The sequence below is a fragment of the Kryptolebias marmoratus genome, linkage group LG2, assembly GCF_001649575.2.
Source record: "Kryptolebias marmoratus isolate JLee-2015 linkage group LG2, ASM164957v2, whole genome shotgun sequence".
NCBI lineage: Eukaryota > Metazoa > Chordata > Actinopteri > Cyprinodontiformes > Rivulidae > Kryptolebias > Kryptolebias marmoratus.
Genome location: NC_051431.1, coordinates 13273279 through 13289506, shown reverse-complemented (window position 1 = coordinate 13289506; position 16228 = coordinate 13273279). Strand labels below are relative to the sequence as shown.

Sequence of the window (16228 nt, the reverse complement as noted above, 5' to 3'; positions counted from 1 at the left end):
AAATTTATGTAATCCAAGTTTATAAATCAGGAAATTAAAAAATCACACACAAAAGAAATGTGTTCTGGCATTGTCATTTAGGGTTTTAGACACAAATCACAGTAGTTTTCTAAAAGAAAGGGAAGATATTATTTTTTATAAACTATTTAGAATGCAAATCAGTCCTTTCTGGTTTTTGTTATAAAGATTACCTTACTGAACAAATTTACTTAATTTAATCAAAACTTCATTTAGAATTTGTACTAAAAACTAAACTAAGACAATAACAATGTATCAAATAAATGAGACATTGTCAACAAAACATACAACATCATCTAGGGACAGAATAAACACCAAAGGATCATGAAAGTAATAGTTTCTTTTCCAAAGGAGAAAACCCTTTTTTTTTAACTAATACATATAAAATCATGACTAGCATGTCTTAATTTTTGAGTTTTGAATCCAAAACATGTTGAATTGTGCTATTGATTGAATGCAACAACTTTATAACAACACACTAATGGTATGTTATTTGTCTTGATTTCCTGTAATTTGACAGGTCATACTGTGTATTGAAATGTAGAATTATTCTGACATGCAGCGAATCACTGGTGGCTTCAGGAATTTATTGGTGACATTTTTGAATATCAAAGAAAATGTTTGGGCTTAGGCCGGCATACAGTATAAAACATTTTTAATTCCAAAACAAGAGTTGCAAATAAAAAATAATGAAAAACCTGTAATTTGTTGAAGGATTAAATATTCCCTGTCGTCCTACATGCTAAAGTTGTAAACTGAGATCAGCTGTAGACGTATTAGTTAAACCTTGAAAAAAACATGTGCAATCTCATGAGATATTGCAAAATATTGCCCTCATAGTATGTGTCCTGTATGACTTTGAGCTACTATCACATCACATTATAACTCAATATGCGTAAAACTGATTGAGTTATAGCTATTTTTGTGTTGGCTTATTATTGATTAGTTGTGGTAGCCATCTTAAATTGGATTGACTCCAATAGGTAATCAGTTGTTGAGGTACATTCAGTGATTACTTTCTGAAAGTTTTATTAAAATCTGTCAAGTGGTTAATGAGATATTTCGCTGACTGACAAACAGGGTAGACTCCAAATATCTCACAGGTAGGTAGCACTTGGAGTCCATGTTGTGAATGTCTCTCAGGTACAACCACAACAGATTTTAGCACAGTATCTTTAAAACTGACTGAATTCCAACCATTTTTGTTTTTTGAGATCATTTGGCTGTGGTGACCATCTTGATTTGGATTGTTTCCTCAAGCTAATCAGTTGTAGAAGTGCATCTAATGATGGCTTTCTGCAAGTTTCATAAACAACAAGAACACAAAACCATTATTGTCCCCCATTTTGAATTTTTGTTACCATATCTGTGGTATCTGTGAGGAAATTCTATGTATAATTTAATATAATTTACATTATGAACCTTGTATTCAGCAAGCTCCCATTTCCAGAAGCAGAATGTCAAAAACATGAGCACAGTAATTATTTTTAGCACTAAAAGATCTTTGACCTTCTATTACTTTTCTTCTTTAGTGTCACAGTTGAAATAATGTAGGAGCTTATGTGTAACAAAAAATAAAAGCAAGAAAATGTCAGGAGAAGGATTCCTGCCAGCAAGCTGCTGAACAGGATTATGTAACACATGACAAAGAAAATTTCACCTCATTCTTCTCCAGAACGCCACTTTCCCCTCAAACCGATTTGCATTACCTGCGCAAACAATTCCTGTTTGCTTTTAGCTCGTGCAGTCAAATGAAACGCAAATTCGGGGGGTGGGGTGGGGTGGGGGAGCATGCATGACGAGGCGCTCAGGCCGGACTCAAATGGCAATAACATGCTCCACGCACGTTGTGTTGTGGGGAGGGAGTGACAGACTCACGCATGCGCACCAAAGCCTCTCTGCTCTGCCAGCGCTAAGTGACCGCTGAAAAACAAAGAGGGAATAAGCCGCCGTCGGAAAATGGCATCAATCATCAGGTTTTAATGGAGGGAACAGACTTTCAACAAGCTGCAGTGCTAATCTGTGAGGGGGGTGAAAAATAGAAGCGCCCTGCTTCTTTCTTCTTGTTTTTAAAGTGAGAGCAGGACTTCAAATCCCCAAACAGTAAGTGAGTAAATCGGCTTTTATTTATTTATTTGTTTGTTTGTTTGTTTAAAGAATTCACAGGTTTCCTCCTCTGGGCTTTTCTTCTTCCTCTTCTTCTTCTTTAAAAAACCCCTGTGTGTGTGGATGGATCCGGACTGACTGTTAGGACTTGTGGGCGAGGAAACTGTTGCATCACTCTGTCTGTCTGTCGCTCATTCCTCCTACAGAAGGGGATGATGAAATGTTTTCTTCCTGTTTAGATGATCAGTTGTGAAATAGTTGGGGATTTGAACGAGAAAAATGGGCTTGTGAGAAAAAAAAAACAAAACATATATATTCCAATTTCTGTGTTGAGTGCTTCGAATTGTGTCTTTTAGCAGGAGTTTTTAGTTTGGACTTGAGTCGTGGAAAAAAGGGGAAGTTACCTGTCTGCTGAGGAGGGGAGCTGGCCGTGGTGCTGAAAGTCAACTCAAACGCTCCTTTAAGTCCTGGCGTGAGGACAGCCTGAGGAAAGTTACAGACTGTCCACCTGCAGCTCCTCAAAGAGCTGAATATGGTCACTCTGTACAGAGTCCAGCTGCAGACTTTGATACTTCTCTTTTTTCTTGGTAAGTAGAGATTAAAGGTGCTACAAGCCCTGGTTTTAATCTATGTGCTGCATGTCTGAATTTCTCAGTATCCATGAGCTTTGGGACTGATTTGTGAACTCAGAACTTAGATTTAGTGCACTTTTATTCAGTCTCTATAATTTTGTTTTTCTTTTTGCTGTGTCTGAGTGTTCGTTAGCAAAATATCTCATGAGTCAATGGATAGATATTTATGAAACTCTCAGGAATTAATCATTGGATGTTCATCTATAACTGATTAACTTTTGGAGTCAGCCCCATTCAAGCTAAGCAAACTTAGCAAACATTAAAACAGCTATAACTCAATCAGTTTTCATATACTGAGTTAAATTTTGGTGAGATAGTAGCTGAGAATCAGCCACACCTACACTCTGAGCACTGATTTTGCAGTTGATAAACCTTTACCACTAACTATAAGAGTCAACTGTGTCTGTTAGCAAAATATGTCATAAAACACTGGACAGATTTTGATGAAACTCATGGAAAGTAATTGGCAGATGTACACTTACAACTGATTACCGTTTAAAGTCAGTTCGATTCAAGATGGCCACTACAGCCAGTTGATATAAGGAAACACAAAAATTGCTGTTTTTCAGTCAGTTTTACAGATATTGAGCTAATATTGGGTGTGGTTGTAGCTGAGAGTCATTCACAACACACATTCCGAGCACTATACATTGTATAACATTTTAGCTTGAAACTTTGGCCTTAAATGTTGTGTCAACCCTGTCTGTCTATTAGCAAAATATATCATAAACCACTAAACAGATTATAATGAAACATTTAGAAAATAATCACTGGATGTTCATCTGCAACTGATAAACCTTTAAAGTTACCCCAATTCAAGATGACCATCACAGCTAATGAACATTATCCAACACAAAAATGGTTAAACCTCAGTCAGTTTTACAGATACTGAGCTAAAATTTGATGTGATAGTAGCTGAGTGCCATCCTTCACATGTACTTTGAGTGCTAACACATCTTACATGAGATTGTGCATAACATCATTTACTAGGATTATGGCATGAAAGGTGGAAGCAAAATGCATTCCTTAAAGGAAAGCTAGGCCTTTAACTGTTATTTACTGAGTGCTTCCCTCTTTGTAGCAGCCCTCTTTTCTTTGCTCTCCTCCCACGTGTTTGTGTATAAAAACAAGATAAAATCAATGTTGTCACTGTTTGCCCAGCGGGGGGCTCTGGTTATGTAACATCACTGGACCAAACACTTCACTGTCACACATATGCAAAAAACAGGCTTTGTGCTGAATATTGACATTCTTATTTATTCACTTCGCACCTTCCTTTTTTTATTTAGTTACATTTAGTGTATGAATTATATTCCAATCACTTGCTTCAATATTACCCATAGTTTTAGTTCTCATTCTTATCTATGCCTCCAACTATTTACAGATATTAGCTGATAAAGGCCATCTTTGTGCTCTCTGGTCTGGTTGAGCTTAAATTTACCACCAGTATTGTGACTTAGTGTCTCCAGTGCTCAGCGAGCTGGATAATTGAATTTATGTCTGTGTTAATGCAAACTGAGTTCTGTGACTGGCTCAGCGTTGGATTTAATGTAAACTCAGAGGACAAATGCTGACGGCCTCACTGAGAGGCAGGCTCAGGCATTTTGTAAGCTTGTAAGTATTTCTACTGAAATGTTTGATGTTAATGATAAGCTCCAAAATCAGCTTGTTTTATTGTCCAGTCAATTTTCATACAAGTTGCAGCTCTCTATGAGAACTTCTTTACAATCTGTCCAGTGGTTTCTTAGACATTTTGCTAACAGACATTTTATTGTATTGTCATATTTGTTTCTTTTATTTTCATTGAGTTTTTTAAAATTATTTTACACATACATACAACTAACATGTTTAAGTCATTTAACAAATGTCAACTGAATATTTTTGGCATGCAAACAAATTTATATGTGAGTCAATTAAATATTTTGCCTTGGTTGTTTATTTGGAACTTAGGGAAACACTGCAGAGCTAAATCTTTATGATATTTTCATGTTCCTTTAGTCCATCTGAGCAAGCCGGTGTGTGTCGATGTGGGGTCAGATACAGAAGCAGTTATTGGGAAAGCCAAGAAGCTGACATGCATCTCCTGCATGCAAAGGGAGGAGGTCAAAGCAAAAACATTTGTGAAATGGTTCTATAAGCCAAAAGGAAACCAATCTGAAAAAACTCTTGTAAGTTGCCCCAAAAGTGACAAAATTCTGTTTTTACTTGTGTATTTTCTACATTTTATATATGACTGTGTGCGTTTTTATTCCTTCTCCAAGATATACCATTATGACAATGCAAATCCAACGGATGTGGATGGAGCCTTTAAGGGGCGTCTGGCCTGGAACGGCAGCCAAGACCTGCAAGACGTCTCAATTTGGATTCTGAATGTCACCGAAACTGACAGTGGCATCTATGAGTGCCACATTAGTCGGGAGTTTGACTTTGGCTACTTCACGCCTTCAGTGACGGTCACAAAGAACATCACACTGGAAGTGAAAGAGAAAGGTACAGTATGTAATTTCATCTCATATTATTTCAGGGATATTTTACTTTCTTGTAAGTAATGTAAAGAATAATGCAGGGTCACCGTGTCCAAACAAAACAAATATACTGTAGTGGTCTGGAAGCAACTCTGGTGTTGTTTGTTTTGTAAAAGAAAAGAAAAGATAAACCCATAATTAATAACTCTTCATCACATTGTGTGCCTTATCTTTTACTGTCTGTGTCTTTTTTACAGTTCAGGCTGAACTGAGCTTTGTAAACCAGTTTTCTTAGTCAATCAAAATACATTACTGACAAAAAAAGTTAATTAACAAGAAGCAATAGGGAAATTTGAATGTAATTTCTATAATATGCATACTGGTGACAGGTATATATGTACATGATTTGATTTTCAAGAAGCTGGCATGTCTAGAACGAACACCAGAGAATACAAGTGGAGTGATTATGTTATCAGGTAGTTGCTGGAGTGTCTGATAATGAGTCATAACAGTGAACAAAAATCACCAGACAAAGGATAACTTGTAGACAGCAATACCAAGAGTTGATCGAGTTTGACAAGGGTCATATTGTGTGTTTGCATGAGGGTGGGTAGTTGTATCCTGCAGTTGATCAATATTTGGGGCGTACAAATTTCAATGGTCCAGTGTTAGAACCGATATATGTAGGGAACCCACACACAGTGTAAAGGTTCTGGTCACCTGAGACAAATCACACCAAGGGAGGATCACTGCATGTGCTGCAAGCATTACAGAGCTCTGACATCTGCACATGCCATCTAGAAACAGGTGTTGAACCCTTTCCAACACCCAGTGTGATCCTGAATTATGTCTTGATAAATAGCATCAGTCAGACTACAGGTTCATCATCCCATGTATAGACTGCCTTTACCACCAAAACAAAAGATGGGTGCGTTTGAAGTCCTGCCACTAACTGGGAGGAATGGAAGGATGATGAGTAGTATTGTATCATGTTCAGCTATGAATCTCACTTACCATGATGATCGTGTGCACATATGGTGGTGCCAAAGGGAGAGGACCAGTCCTGCCAATGTTGCAGAGATACACACCAGCGTTACTCATGGGATCATGATGTGGGGAGCCTTAGGGTATGACTTTAGGTCACCTCTGGTACTGATTCAGGGGACGATGATGGCACAGCGCTACATCAGTCACATCCTGCATATTACCCTTCCGGAAGCAGCACTCCACAGCCTTTTAACAAGACAGCACCAGTTTACATACAGCTTTGTGTGACTATGGTCAGCAGGTGTCATGTTTAGGTACTTCCATACCCAGCCCCTTCCCCAGTCTTTACTCGATCAAATATGTGGGAGTAGTTCGGACATCAGCTCTGATTCAGTGCCGATCTATTGGATCTTTGAGAGCCAGGTACAACGGCTGCTGGCTGACGTGCTGCAGGAGAAGACAGAATGTACAACTTTGTTCTGCACTGAATCACTGCTTGTGTCCAGGCTTGAGGAGGTCCACACCCTACTAATACAGGACCAGCAGTGTTCACATACTGATAACTGCATTATCCATTTAATCTGATTTTGTAATCGCTGCAATAAAATCACATGACCTTTTAACCTGAGCAGTTTCATTTATTTTTCCACCAGTCTATTTGGTTGCAAGGCTTTTATTTTGTCAGTGAGTGAACGTTGTTGTTCAGATGCAGAAGAGCATAAGAAATCTTTTCTTCCTGCACATTTTAGCAGTCAAAGGAACCCAGTGTGGTGTGCTGGCCTCTGTGTTCTGATTCTTCTTTCTGTGCTCTGCTTCCCCTATATCAGATGGTAAAGTCTTTATTAGACTCTGACAAGTTATCAGTCATAATTCCAACCTGTTGTGCTTGCTGAGTGATGCATCGTTGTGAAAGCCGTCTGCCACTAATAACACCTCTTTCCTCACTCTCCTCTTTGTTGTGACCGTGTGCTGATTTGAAACTAATTGTCTGTTTTGTTTTGTCTGCCTTTATTTTCCATGAAAGCTTTCTTCTTTTGTGAGTGAACGGGGTTAATTCAAACCAGCCACTTTGCTATCTGTTAAAAATGGGTAATGTATTTTGCTTCCTGATTGCTTGGCTTGCTGAGTGTGTCATATTCCACCTTAATCGAATATACAAATCTACATGTATATTTGGGACAACTTAATCTCTCCCATTTCTTTAACGTTTACATTTTCTATGCTTGCAAAGAAGCATAAGCAGATACAGTAGGTTTGTTGTAGCAAATGGTTTTAGTTTTGTTTATGCAAATTTAATGTGATTCTCCTCCTAAGTGCACCTTTAAAAAATATGCTAGAATTTGATGTTTCTTTTTTTTTTCTTTAGTGCACAAATATTAAAAGCCTACTCCATATTTCATAAAACAGTGGCATCAAATTTCAGAAAGCCTTTTTGGCATAGTGGTCATTACACATCGATATTGTGTTCTGGTAATGATGTTCATAGGGGCAGGATGCAATTGCTTCTGGCCAATGCATGTGTGCTTTCCCTTCTAAAGGATCATATTACCTTAACTGATTCTATTTGCAGGGATGGCACAATCAAATCTGAAAAAAAAACAAAGCTTCCAGCTTTCTGATCAGCAGGTTTTCTGGAATTTGGTACACACTTACTGACAAACACTTTCACAGTGGCTTGAAAATTGGGTATAAAAAAAGTTTACATATTTCCATATGTGTCTGGTTTACAATATTCCATCATCCTGTTCATATTAACCATTAAAAAAACTTTTTCCTAATGAGTTTCAGATGTAAATGATGGGTGACAAAGTCTACAGTCCTTTATGTTGCTAATCCTTCACCACATCTAAACTAAGAAACACCAAACATGTTACCAAAAAAAAAAAAGAAAGAAATTCTGTACTAATAGATTGAATATATTTTTGTTTGGAACAAGGATTGAAGATTTTGCCTTTAATCATTTATGTTATGGGCATGGTTCAAAATGTTTGTCTTAGCAGAAAAGGGAAAGAATGACCAGTAAACAAAACTGTTGTTGTGTTCAAAAGGGCACCCAATGGCTGTTTTTTATACAGACCTACTGGAAAAGAAATCTAAGATTTAAATCATTTTAGGATTTAGAAACCCTTTTGTGTTTCAATGAGCAGGTTCTAATAAAATTTGACGCTACTTAAACACATCATTAAAGAGGTAAGTTACATTTTTTTTTCAAGTGGAGTTTTGTAAAAATGTTCTGAACAATTAACAACTTTCCTTTAGTAGATAGCTCGTGGAACTCAGTCCTTACTGTAAATAAGCAGAGACATCTATAACTTTCTAATTCAAAAGTCAAGTGGTGTCAAGATTTATAAACCAGTGTTTGCATGAACCACTGAGAAACTTTTGAGACTAGAGTTCTTTTAGGATGACAGAAATCCACCTCGGCCATGCATGGGGTAGCCATTAGCTTGCCAATCTTGTCAAACTGAGGTTGTTCAAAGATCTATCTACAACTGGTAAGATATTCATTGTTCGTAGCCTTTCCACAAAACTCCACTTTCAAGAACTCTGTCTCTTTAAAAAAAATTCTCCAGGGCACCTTTTACCTTCTTAGGCTCTAATATTATTACACCCCAAATATGATCATTGTACTACATAGAAAATAATATTTCCATGTAGTAAATAAAGATTATGTTTAAATAGAAACCATGATGTTTTTCTGGTCTTAAATGATCATAGCCTAGTCTTGCTTCTTAATGTCTAACCAAACCATGCACATTGTAAGCTTAGGCATTAAATGTGTAAATCCAAAAAGTGCAGCGAAGCAACAAGTAAATCCTCAAAATGATATTTCATATTCAAAGTTAAAATATCGCTGGCTGAGATGGAATTTGAGCTAGACAGTCGTGTGTGTGCAGCTTAGCCATCCAACCACTTTGACTTCCAAACGCAGCCTTGTTTGGGATTTAAAATGTGATATAACTTTAATTTTAGTAAATATTTAGTCAGAAAATGGGCTGATGGCAGTGGTCCTCAGTGCAGAAATTAGTTACTGGGGTTTACATTTTGCTAAGAAACTGGGTCGAAAAGGGAGATTAGTTTTTTTTTTGTTTTGTTTTTGTTTGCTTTTTGCTTTTTTCCTTTTTGTATTAAGCTGATTTATTGAAAGTTATCTATAAATATAGACACTGAATTTCAGCAAACCAATTTGCAGCTAGACAGCTGAGAAAAGGGTTATAGGGTCATTTTATTTCTTAAATGTGACCATTAGGATGCATTTGCCACCTCTTTTACTGTTCTGGGAACAGACAAAAAAATAACACACACTTCCTGTTGCCAGCTTCCAAATGTTCTCGGCTCTTTCCCAGAAACTTGAAAAGTGGTGAACACTTGATCTTACAATTAGTCAGCCAAATGTTATCTAGGATAAGTACAGTATGTGAAATTCAATATATCAATTTTACATTTGGAATATGAAAACAAACAAAATTGTTATAAAATGCTGACACATGCTTACATCTTGAACATGCTCAGCGATGATAAATTGGACCAATTGGTCAAAATTCAGTAAACTGCTGATCTAGACTCTCTCACCCTCTCTATAATAAATGACAGTAGAGTGTGGGTCAGTGGTGTTGAACAACGTCAGCATACTTTCTTAAACCTGTGATAAGGTCTCTCCTTTTTTTTTTTTTTTGCTGCACAAAAAGATTCAGTGAATAAATGCATGCTGAATAAAACATGTCCCTATCCACTGTCTGTGCTCCGCAGCTTCTGAGGACACCACAGCAATCTACTCTCAGATCATGATGTATGTGCTGCTGGTGTTCTTGACCTTCTGGCTGCTGGTGGAAATGGTCTATTGCTACAGAAAGATCTCCAAGTCTGATGAACAGACGCAGGACACAGCGTGAGTCCCACACAGATGCACAAACAGACTCATATGACCAGACAACAGATTAAACACAAGATGTGTCATATTCAGATTTTGGTTGCCAAGTAAGTTTCTCCTACAAAAAAAAAGGAGAGAAAAAAAACCCCTACACAAATAGCAGCAGCTTCATATTCAGTAAAAGATACATTTTGTCTACAAAGTTTTATCTGTGGTACTTTGAAATTTTTTTGCTGTTACATAACTCTCATTTAAAATCTCAGACATATCAGCCACGAGAGACTCTGGAGGTCGTACACAGTTAGTAGGACGGACAGAAAAGGGCAGGTGAACAGACAGACATGGGAGTAATTGAGTCTGCGCCGCACTGGTTTTAACCCTCCTGCAACTTTAATCTGTCCTTTTACCGAGGCAGCCAGACAGACCTGAATAATTCCAAGCTCTGCTGACTGCTTGTGGTTTTTTTTCTAAACCCAGCTTTTTACATCCGAGCCGGATTTTCAGCTCCGTTAGAAAGGACTTTTTGTGTCACCTTGTCGTAAAAGACTCAAACTCACCTGTGCAGTCTGCTCCTGTTGGATTTTCCCAATCTTGACTTAACCAGCTGATGAGTGTTGACAGCTTTTATACAGGGAATTGGAAACTCTAAAGAGAACAGCACCAGATAATACACAGAAGATGTGCTGAATTTCTATAGATATTTGTAAAGAATAAATGCAAATTCCAAATCTGTCTCAGTCAGTGGCGCATAAAAGCCAGCTATCACAGAATGTGCTTCTCATACTCTTCATGTTAGAACAGTAAAGACACACAAGTAGGACACAGTTCAAGGTTTTTTTGTTGTAGTTTATTGTGGTTCCTTTCAAATCAAAGGGTAAATATTTATGAGACAAGTCTTGAATTTACAGCTCGTTAATGTCACTTCTTTCTTTAGTAGTTTGATGCGGTTTTAAATTCTACCTACACAACTACTGCAAAACAATAAATTATTTATCTGATGAAACAGTTAGTAGATTAGCTGTTTGTAAAAAATACATCACATACTTTTAAAGAGTACGTTTAGTGGGATCAGCTGGAACAATAAGAAGTTTTAGATTGATTCTTTTGCACTCTTGTATAAAAAGCTAAGTGAGTATTGAATTTGTCTGGGCTTTGTGATCAGTATTTTTTGTTCAAACCAAAAGTAGAATAAATTTTAAAAATCACAAAGCCCTTTGAGGGAAACTTTCAGAACGATTCAACACTCAACGGACCGTTGAAGCCTTGTTGGAGCTCTGCAGCTGACAGCGTTAATGGGATGTTGCTTTGTTGGTTTTTTTTACTGCATGACAACACATCTACAGTAATAAGCCAAACTTTCTCAAAGAGACTACTTTTCAGTTGGTTTCTTAGCCAGTCAGGTTTAAAAGAATAGTTAGATAGTTTTTTGAAGCGGTGTTTTGTGGAATTGTTATCAGTAATTATATGACTTGCAATAGAAAGTGCTCAGAGTGTTATCAGTTTGGAATATGAGGTCAAAGCTTTTTCAAGGGAAATCAGCTAATGGCTTGTCCAAACAGAGAGCAGATATTTACCATTTTAGAACAGTTCAAACCTGAAGAATGTTAAAGCGTTTTATACAGATGCTATTTTATAAACCTTTACACTGCCACCAAATGTGCATCAGATTATTATTAAGTCTGTGGTTATTTACATTAAAGTCTGAGCTTTTTGTGTTCCCATACCACCAAACTTTTGTTGCAAATCAGATTGTCTTTTTTACAAGATCTGGCAGAGAAAATATTTGATGCAGAAGCAAAAAACAAAAAAATGATATAGCAGTTTTAACAAAAAAAAGTTTTGTTTTACACTGCCTTATTTTCCTTCAGATATTGTTTCTGCCATGTCCAAACAAACAAACAAACAAAAAAAAGAAAACAAAATCTGATTAGTAGTATAAACCACTTATGTCTACATATAAGTATAACCATCTAATGCAAAAGTGATGGTGGTCTAAAGGTTTTTTAAAAAGGGTTTTTTTGTAAATGTTTAAAGACGACAGAAATCTACTTAGGAACTGGTCCTGCTCAGGCTACCTGTTAGCTCATTTCCAATGAGAGAACTTCTGCTTGATATTCTAAACTGATAAGGCTCTGATCAATTTCTACTGCAGGTAAGATATTGATAAATGACATCAATTCCACAGAACACCACTTTTAAACTATCCCTTTGAGGACAACAAGAAGTGATACTTGGTCAAAAAGTCAATTTATTTATTAATTAATTTATTTTTAGGTTTGCTGACTGAGTTCTTAAACTTATCTCATTAATATAAATCTTGCTTAGTCTACAGATATACCGTGCAGGTGTATAAGGTGATGTGGCTTTAAAAGGCTGAAAATTTGCTGGTAAATACTGTCGAGTCATTTCAGTGCTGGCTCTCAAAACTGCTGACGTCAGATCCATATTTTTAGGTAGAAGATCTCCACATCAAAAGTACATGTATGAATTAAAGACAGACGCACTGTTCCAAGCTGAAGAAAACTCTGTTCTCTGTGGTGTGTCTTGGAAGACAAGGGAGGGTTATATCATCAGTTTGTAGACACTCCTCTTGTTTTTCTACCAATCTGCCCGCAGGACAAACTACCTAGCCATTCCCTCTGAGCAAAAAGACAATCCAGCTGCTCCTGTTACCGAATAAAAGTGGTTTACAGTGACACGGTATTTTACATGTGACATTCTCCGCCTGACCCCGATCAGTAAAACCATCCCCCCTTTTTTCAATCCATCGTTTGTAACCTTATTACCCATAGCTGTGCAGCTCTGTAGTAAGTCTTGTTGCTTCAGCCTCCACTGTGTCTCATTTTGCTCACTTCTCTTGAAAAAAGTCTTTTATTTCTGTCATTTTAGAACCACAAATTCATAATTTGTTCTCACTGTTCGTCTCACTTGCAATATTTGTTTTTGTTACAAAACATCCAGTGCACTCTATTAGTGCTGTAAAAAACCTTCAAATTTAAAAAAGGGGTAATTTCTATTTTTAATGATATTGCATTTAATTATAGATTACTTTGGCATGGATCTGTATAGTAATAGCGTATTTTGAAGTATAATGCAAATATGGCAAACTAAAATCAGACATTTGCATGTAACATTGTAGTGCTCCAAAAAGTGAGACTTTATTGAGAGTATATTTTGTTTCTGATAAATAAAGGAACAATTTTCTCTTCTTTTTTTAGGTATTGACCAAGTACGATGGCACATGGGGTTCTAAAACCACAGTCTAGTCTCTGACACTATGAAGTCATAATTTCTCTCAGAGAGCCATGCGAATCCTGCCAACCGAACCTCTCCTTTATATCAACCGTGTCTTGTGAAAAGCCAGTGAAAAATACCCAAGTGCTACATTTCTTGTCTTTTTTTTCCCTGTCTTTTTAAACATTGTGCTGGAGCATCTGAAGTTAAGTGCTTTTATTAATATGAAAGGTCAAACTGATAGGTCAGTTTTTTTTAAGTAGGACTCTGTGAAATAGTTTTACACAATTAATATCTTAACTGTAGTGGATGGCTCTTTGAATAGCTGCAGTTTGGAGAAATAGAGTTAAATTCTGACAGACCGATGAATTAGTTTAAATTATTAGTTTGAGGGAGGCAAGACCAAAGTGGATTGTTGCCATCTATCCTATCTATCTAATCCTTTTTTTTGGTATCTGTAAGTGCCTGTGCCATTTTATAAACCTTTGCATCGTTGATATTTTCATACGACACAGTTATTCCAGTAGAAATATTGTGATGCTACAGCTAACTGCTGTTGTTACTATTTGCACTTGTAAATAATATAATGGAAAGCTGATGGCAATGTAAAGGTTTATAAAGTATCATTCACACGCGCTGCTATGAAACATTTATTACTGGAGTTGTTTTAAAATGGCAGCATTTCACTTTATTCTTGGTTTCTTTCTGACCAGCTGTTAGTTCATCAGTCTGGTCAGAATTAAATTCTATTATTTTCAAGTTTTTCATAGAGCCACCTTCAGCAGGTAACATATTAATTGCTCATAACTATTCCACATATTCCTACTTCAAAAGATCTGAATTATCCCTTTAAAGAACAAAAACACAGGTATTCTGCACTTTTAAATAACAGCCATAGTTGGACCTGATCTTGTGTAGACGTATTTCCTAATAATTAGCTGTGCATTCGTGAGTCCCTATATAAACTTATATAAACATAAACTATCTGAACTGAGGAGACAATCTGACCTACTTTTGTCAAAGTCCTTATATTGTATACTGATTCTTTAGTACTTGCGTCATTTATTTTCTAACTTTTTTATAAAATGTGGTGTGTTTTGGGGGTCACAGTTTTATTTGAATTGACCAATACTCTTTTTAAAGTGAATGGAAAGCTTTTCTACTGTATGTATGTATGTATGTATGTATGTATGTATGTATGTATGTATGTATGTATTTGCATTTATTTCTGCTTTTCTGTATGAATCAATAATTCACGTTGACATGAAGTTACACATATAATATTCTATGAATTAACACCATTTCTTTCCATCTGACTTCATCTGGAGGTCTTTCCTTTACTCGCCTCTGTATAAATCTTTAGTCCATGTCCAGCTCTGATGTCAAAGTGCATTCAGTAGGTCAAGTGTTGCTTCACTTCGCTACGCTACAATCTATTCCTGAAGCTTTGACGTTGCCGATATTCTGCAGCACCGAGATTCAGCATGTGCCTCTTTCTATTGTGCAACACTGTAGAAATATTTTAAATTTGATTCAATCATGTCACGCCTTTTCTTAGTCTGTTACAGATATCTCATGTGTGAGTGAACAATCTTTGAGCTAATAAATACAATGCATTCCACAAATCTAAATTGGTGCTCCTCTGTTTTGTTTTTCTTTCTTACTCTTGTGTCATTGCTCAGATGCCAACAAATTGATGGCGCACAATAAGCAGAGTCCCACTTTTAAAGTTTTACCAACATATGAAAAAAAAAAAATACAGTATTGACTTTCAGCATCTTTTTCTTATATTCCCCCTATTATTTGCGACTGTGGTGTTGTTCAAAGGAATGGAGTCATTTCAACCACCATAAAGACCCCTGGTGTTTCCAGTTCTCATTAACGCTGCAGAAAAAGCAGCGAACAAAGCAACTTTCGATTTGTTTCTGCTTGAAGTAAACCCTCCGCATTTTAATTGTCAGTCTTCACGGAGCTTAACGTGGCACTGTATTGTAGGGAGTTATTTATTTATTTGCCAAGAACAGAGCTGCTTTCGACATGCAAAGCTGCAGAAGCTGTGGAAAACAAAGACAGCAAAAAGGTAAAGCACGGAGAGAAAAAAAAAGAGAAAGAACCTGGCAGAGAAAGAGGGATGTTGATCTTTTAGTTAGCCGTGACCAACAGCAGTGACAGATATAGCAGCAGCTGTTGTTATAGCAACCCAGACACGTCTGTACCAAGGCAGATAACATCAAATCAAAGTTAGGACAAATTAATTTAGGTTAGCATTTACTCTACACAAAAAGACAAGATGACATTGGGAAGTGAGTAAGTTTAGCTTCGAGAGCAAGTTTCAAGGATTGAACAGCACAAACCAAACATAAATACCAGATATACTGCACAAATACCTTAGTGGTGTTTCCTTTTACCATCAATCAAGTTCAACCAAATTGGTTATTGACTGCCCAACACATTCTATGAGCCATCCAACAATACAGCAATATGGCTTTTAGATACACTGAAAGTTATTACCTTCTCCCTCTCTTCCTGCTTCACTGTGTCGCTCCCCTTTTTCCTTCCATGCTTTCGTTACAATGTGCCTCCCTCAGGATACAACCCAGTAACGTGGCCCACATTTGGCTAAATTATGTCTCAGTTAAAGGCCCCGACTGCCAAGTGCTTAGGCAAGCATTTTAAGACTCATAAAGCCAAGGGGGCGACAAGAAAAGGCCCTAAATTATGAAGTTATGTTAGCTGCACATAAATAGAGTTTAATAGGTAAAAAAAAAAAAAAAAATCATCAATGATAGAAAGGGACCTGGTCACTCTTTATCTGACCGATAAGGCTGGTTGTACCTACAGCAATCCCTTCTTTTCTTTTGCATTGGCCCATAGTTGGATATGTGTCCAAAGAAACACCAAAATAGCTGGAGGTA

General features: G+C 36.9%; 1 protein-coding gene across 5 annotated transcripts; it reads left to right on the top strand.

Moving 5' to 3' along the window:
- Positions 1-1891: 1891 nt before the first annotated feature.
- Positions 1892-14944, top strand: scn3b (sodium channel, voltage-gated, type III, beta). Of its 5 annotated transcripts, XM_017429020.3 has the most exons (7): positions 1892-2125; positions 2481-2711; positions 4755-4924; positions 5018-5246; positions 9959-10097; positions 12696-12779; positions 13298-14944. In XM_017429020.3, the coding sequence occupies exons 2-6, from the start codon at positions 2657-2659 to the stop codon at positions 12757-12759; spliced, it is 657 nt and encodes a 218-aa protein (XP_017284509.1). In that variant the 5' UTR covers positions 1892-2125; positions 2481-2656; the 3' UTR covers positions 12760-12779; positions 13298-14944. The 5 variants fall into 5 exon arrangements, with proteins under 5 accessions (XP_017284509.1, XP_017284511.1, XP_017284508.1 ...); XM_017429022.3 differs by lacking the exon at positions 13298-14944 and having other exon boundaries at positions 1893-2121; positions 2484-2711; positions 12696-13290; XM_017429019.3 differs by lacking the exon at positions 13298-14944 and having other exon boundaries at positions 1893-2121; positions 12696-13290.
- Positions 14945-16228: the final 1284 nt, after the last annotated feature.

Bases quoted from the DNA above. Each gene is read 5' to 3' on its own strand.
- scn3b (XM_017429020.3), top strand. From the start codon at position 2,657: ATGGTCACTCTGTACAGAGTCCAGCTGCAGACTTTGATACTTCTCTTT. The intron at 2,712-4,754 runs GTAAGTAGAGAT...ATGTTCCTTTAG, and splicing joins GATACTTCTCTTTTTTCTTG to TCCATCTGAGCAAGCCGGTG. The intron at 10,098-12,695 runs GTGAGTCCCACA...ATCTGCCCGCAG, and splicing joins GAACAGACGCAGGACACAGC to GACAAACTACCTAGCCATTC.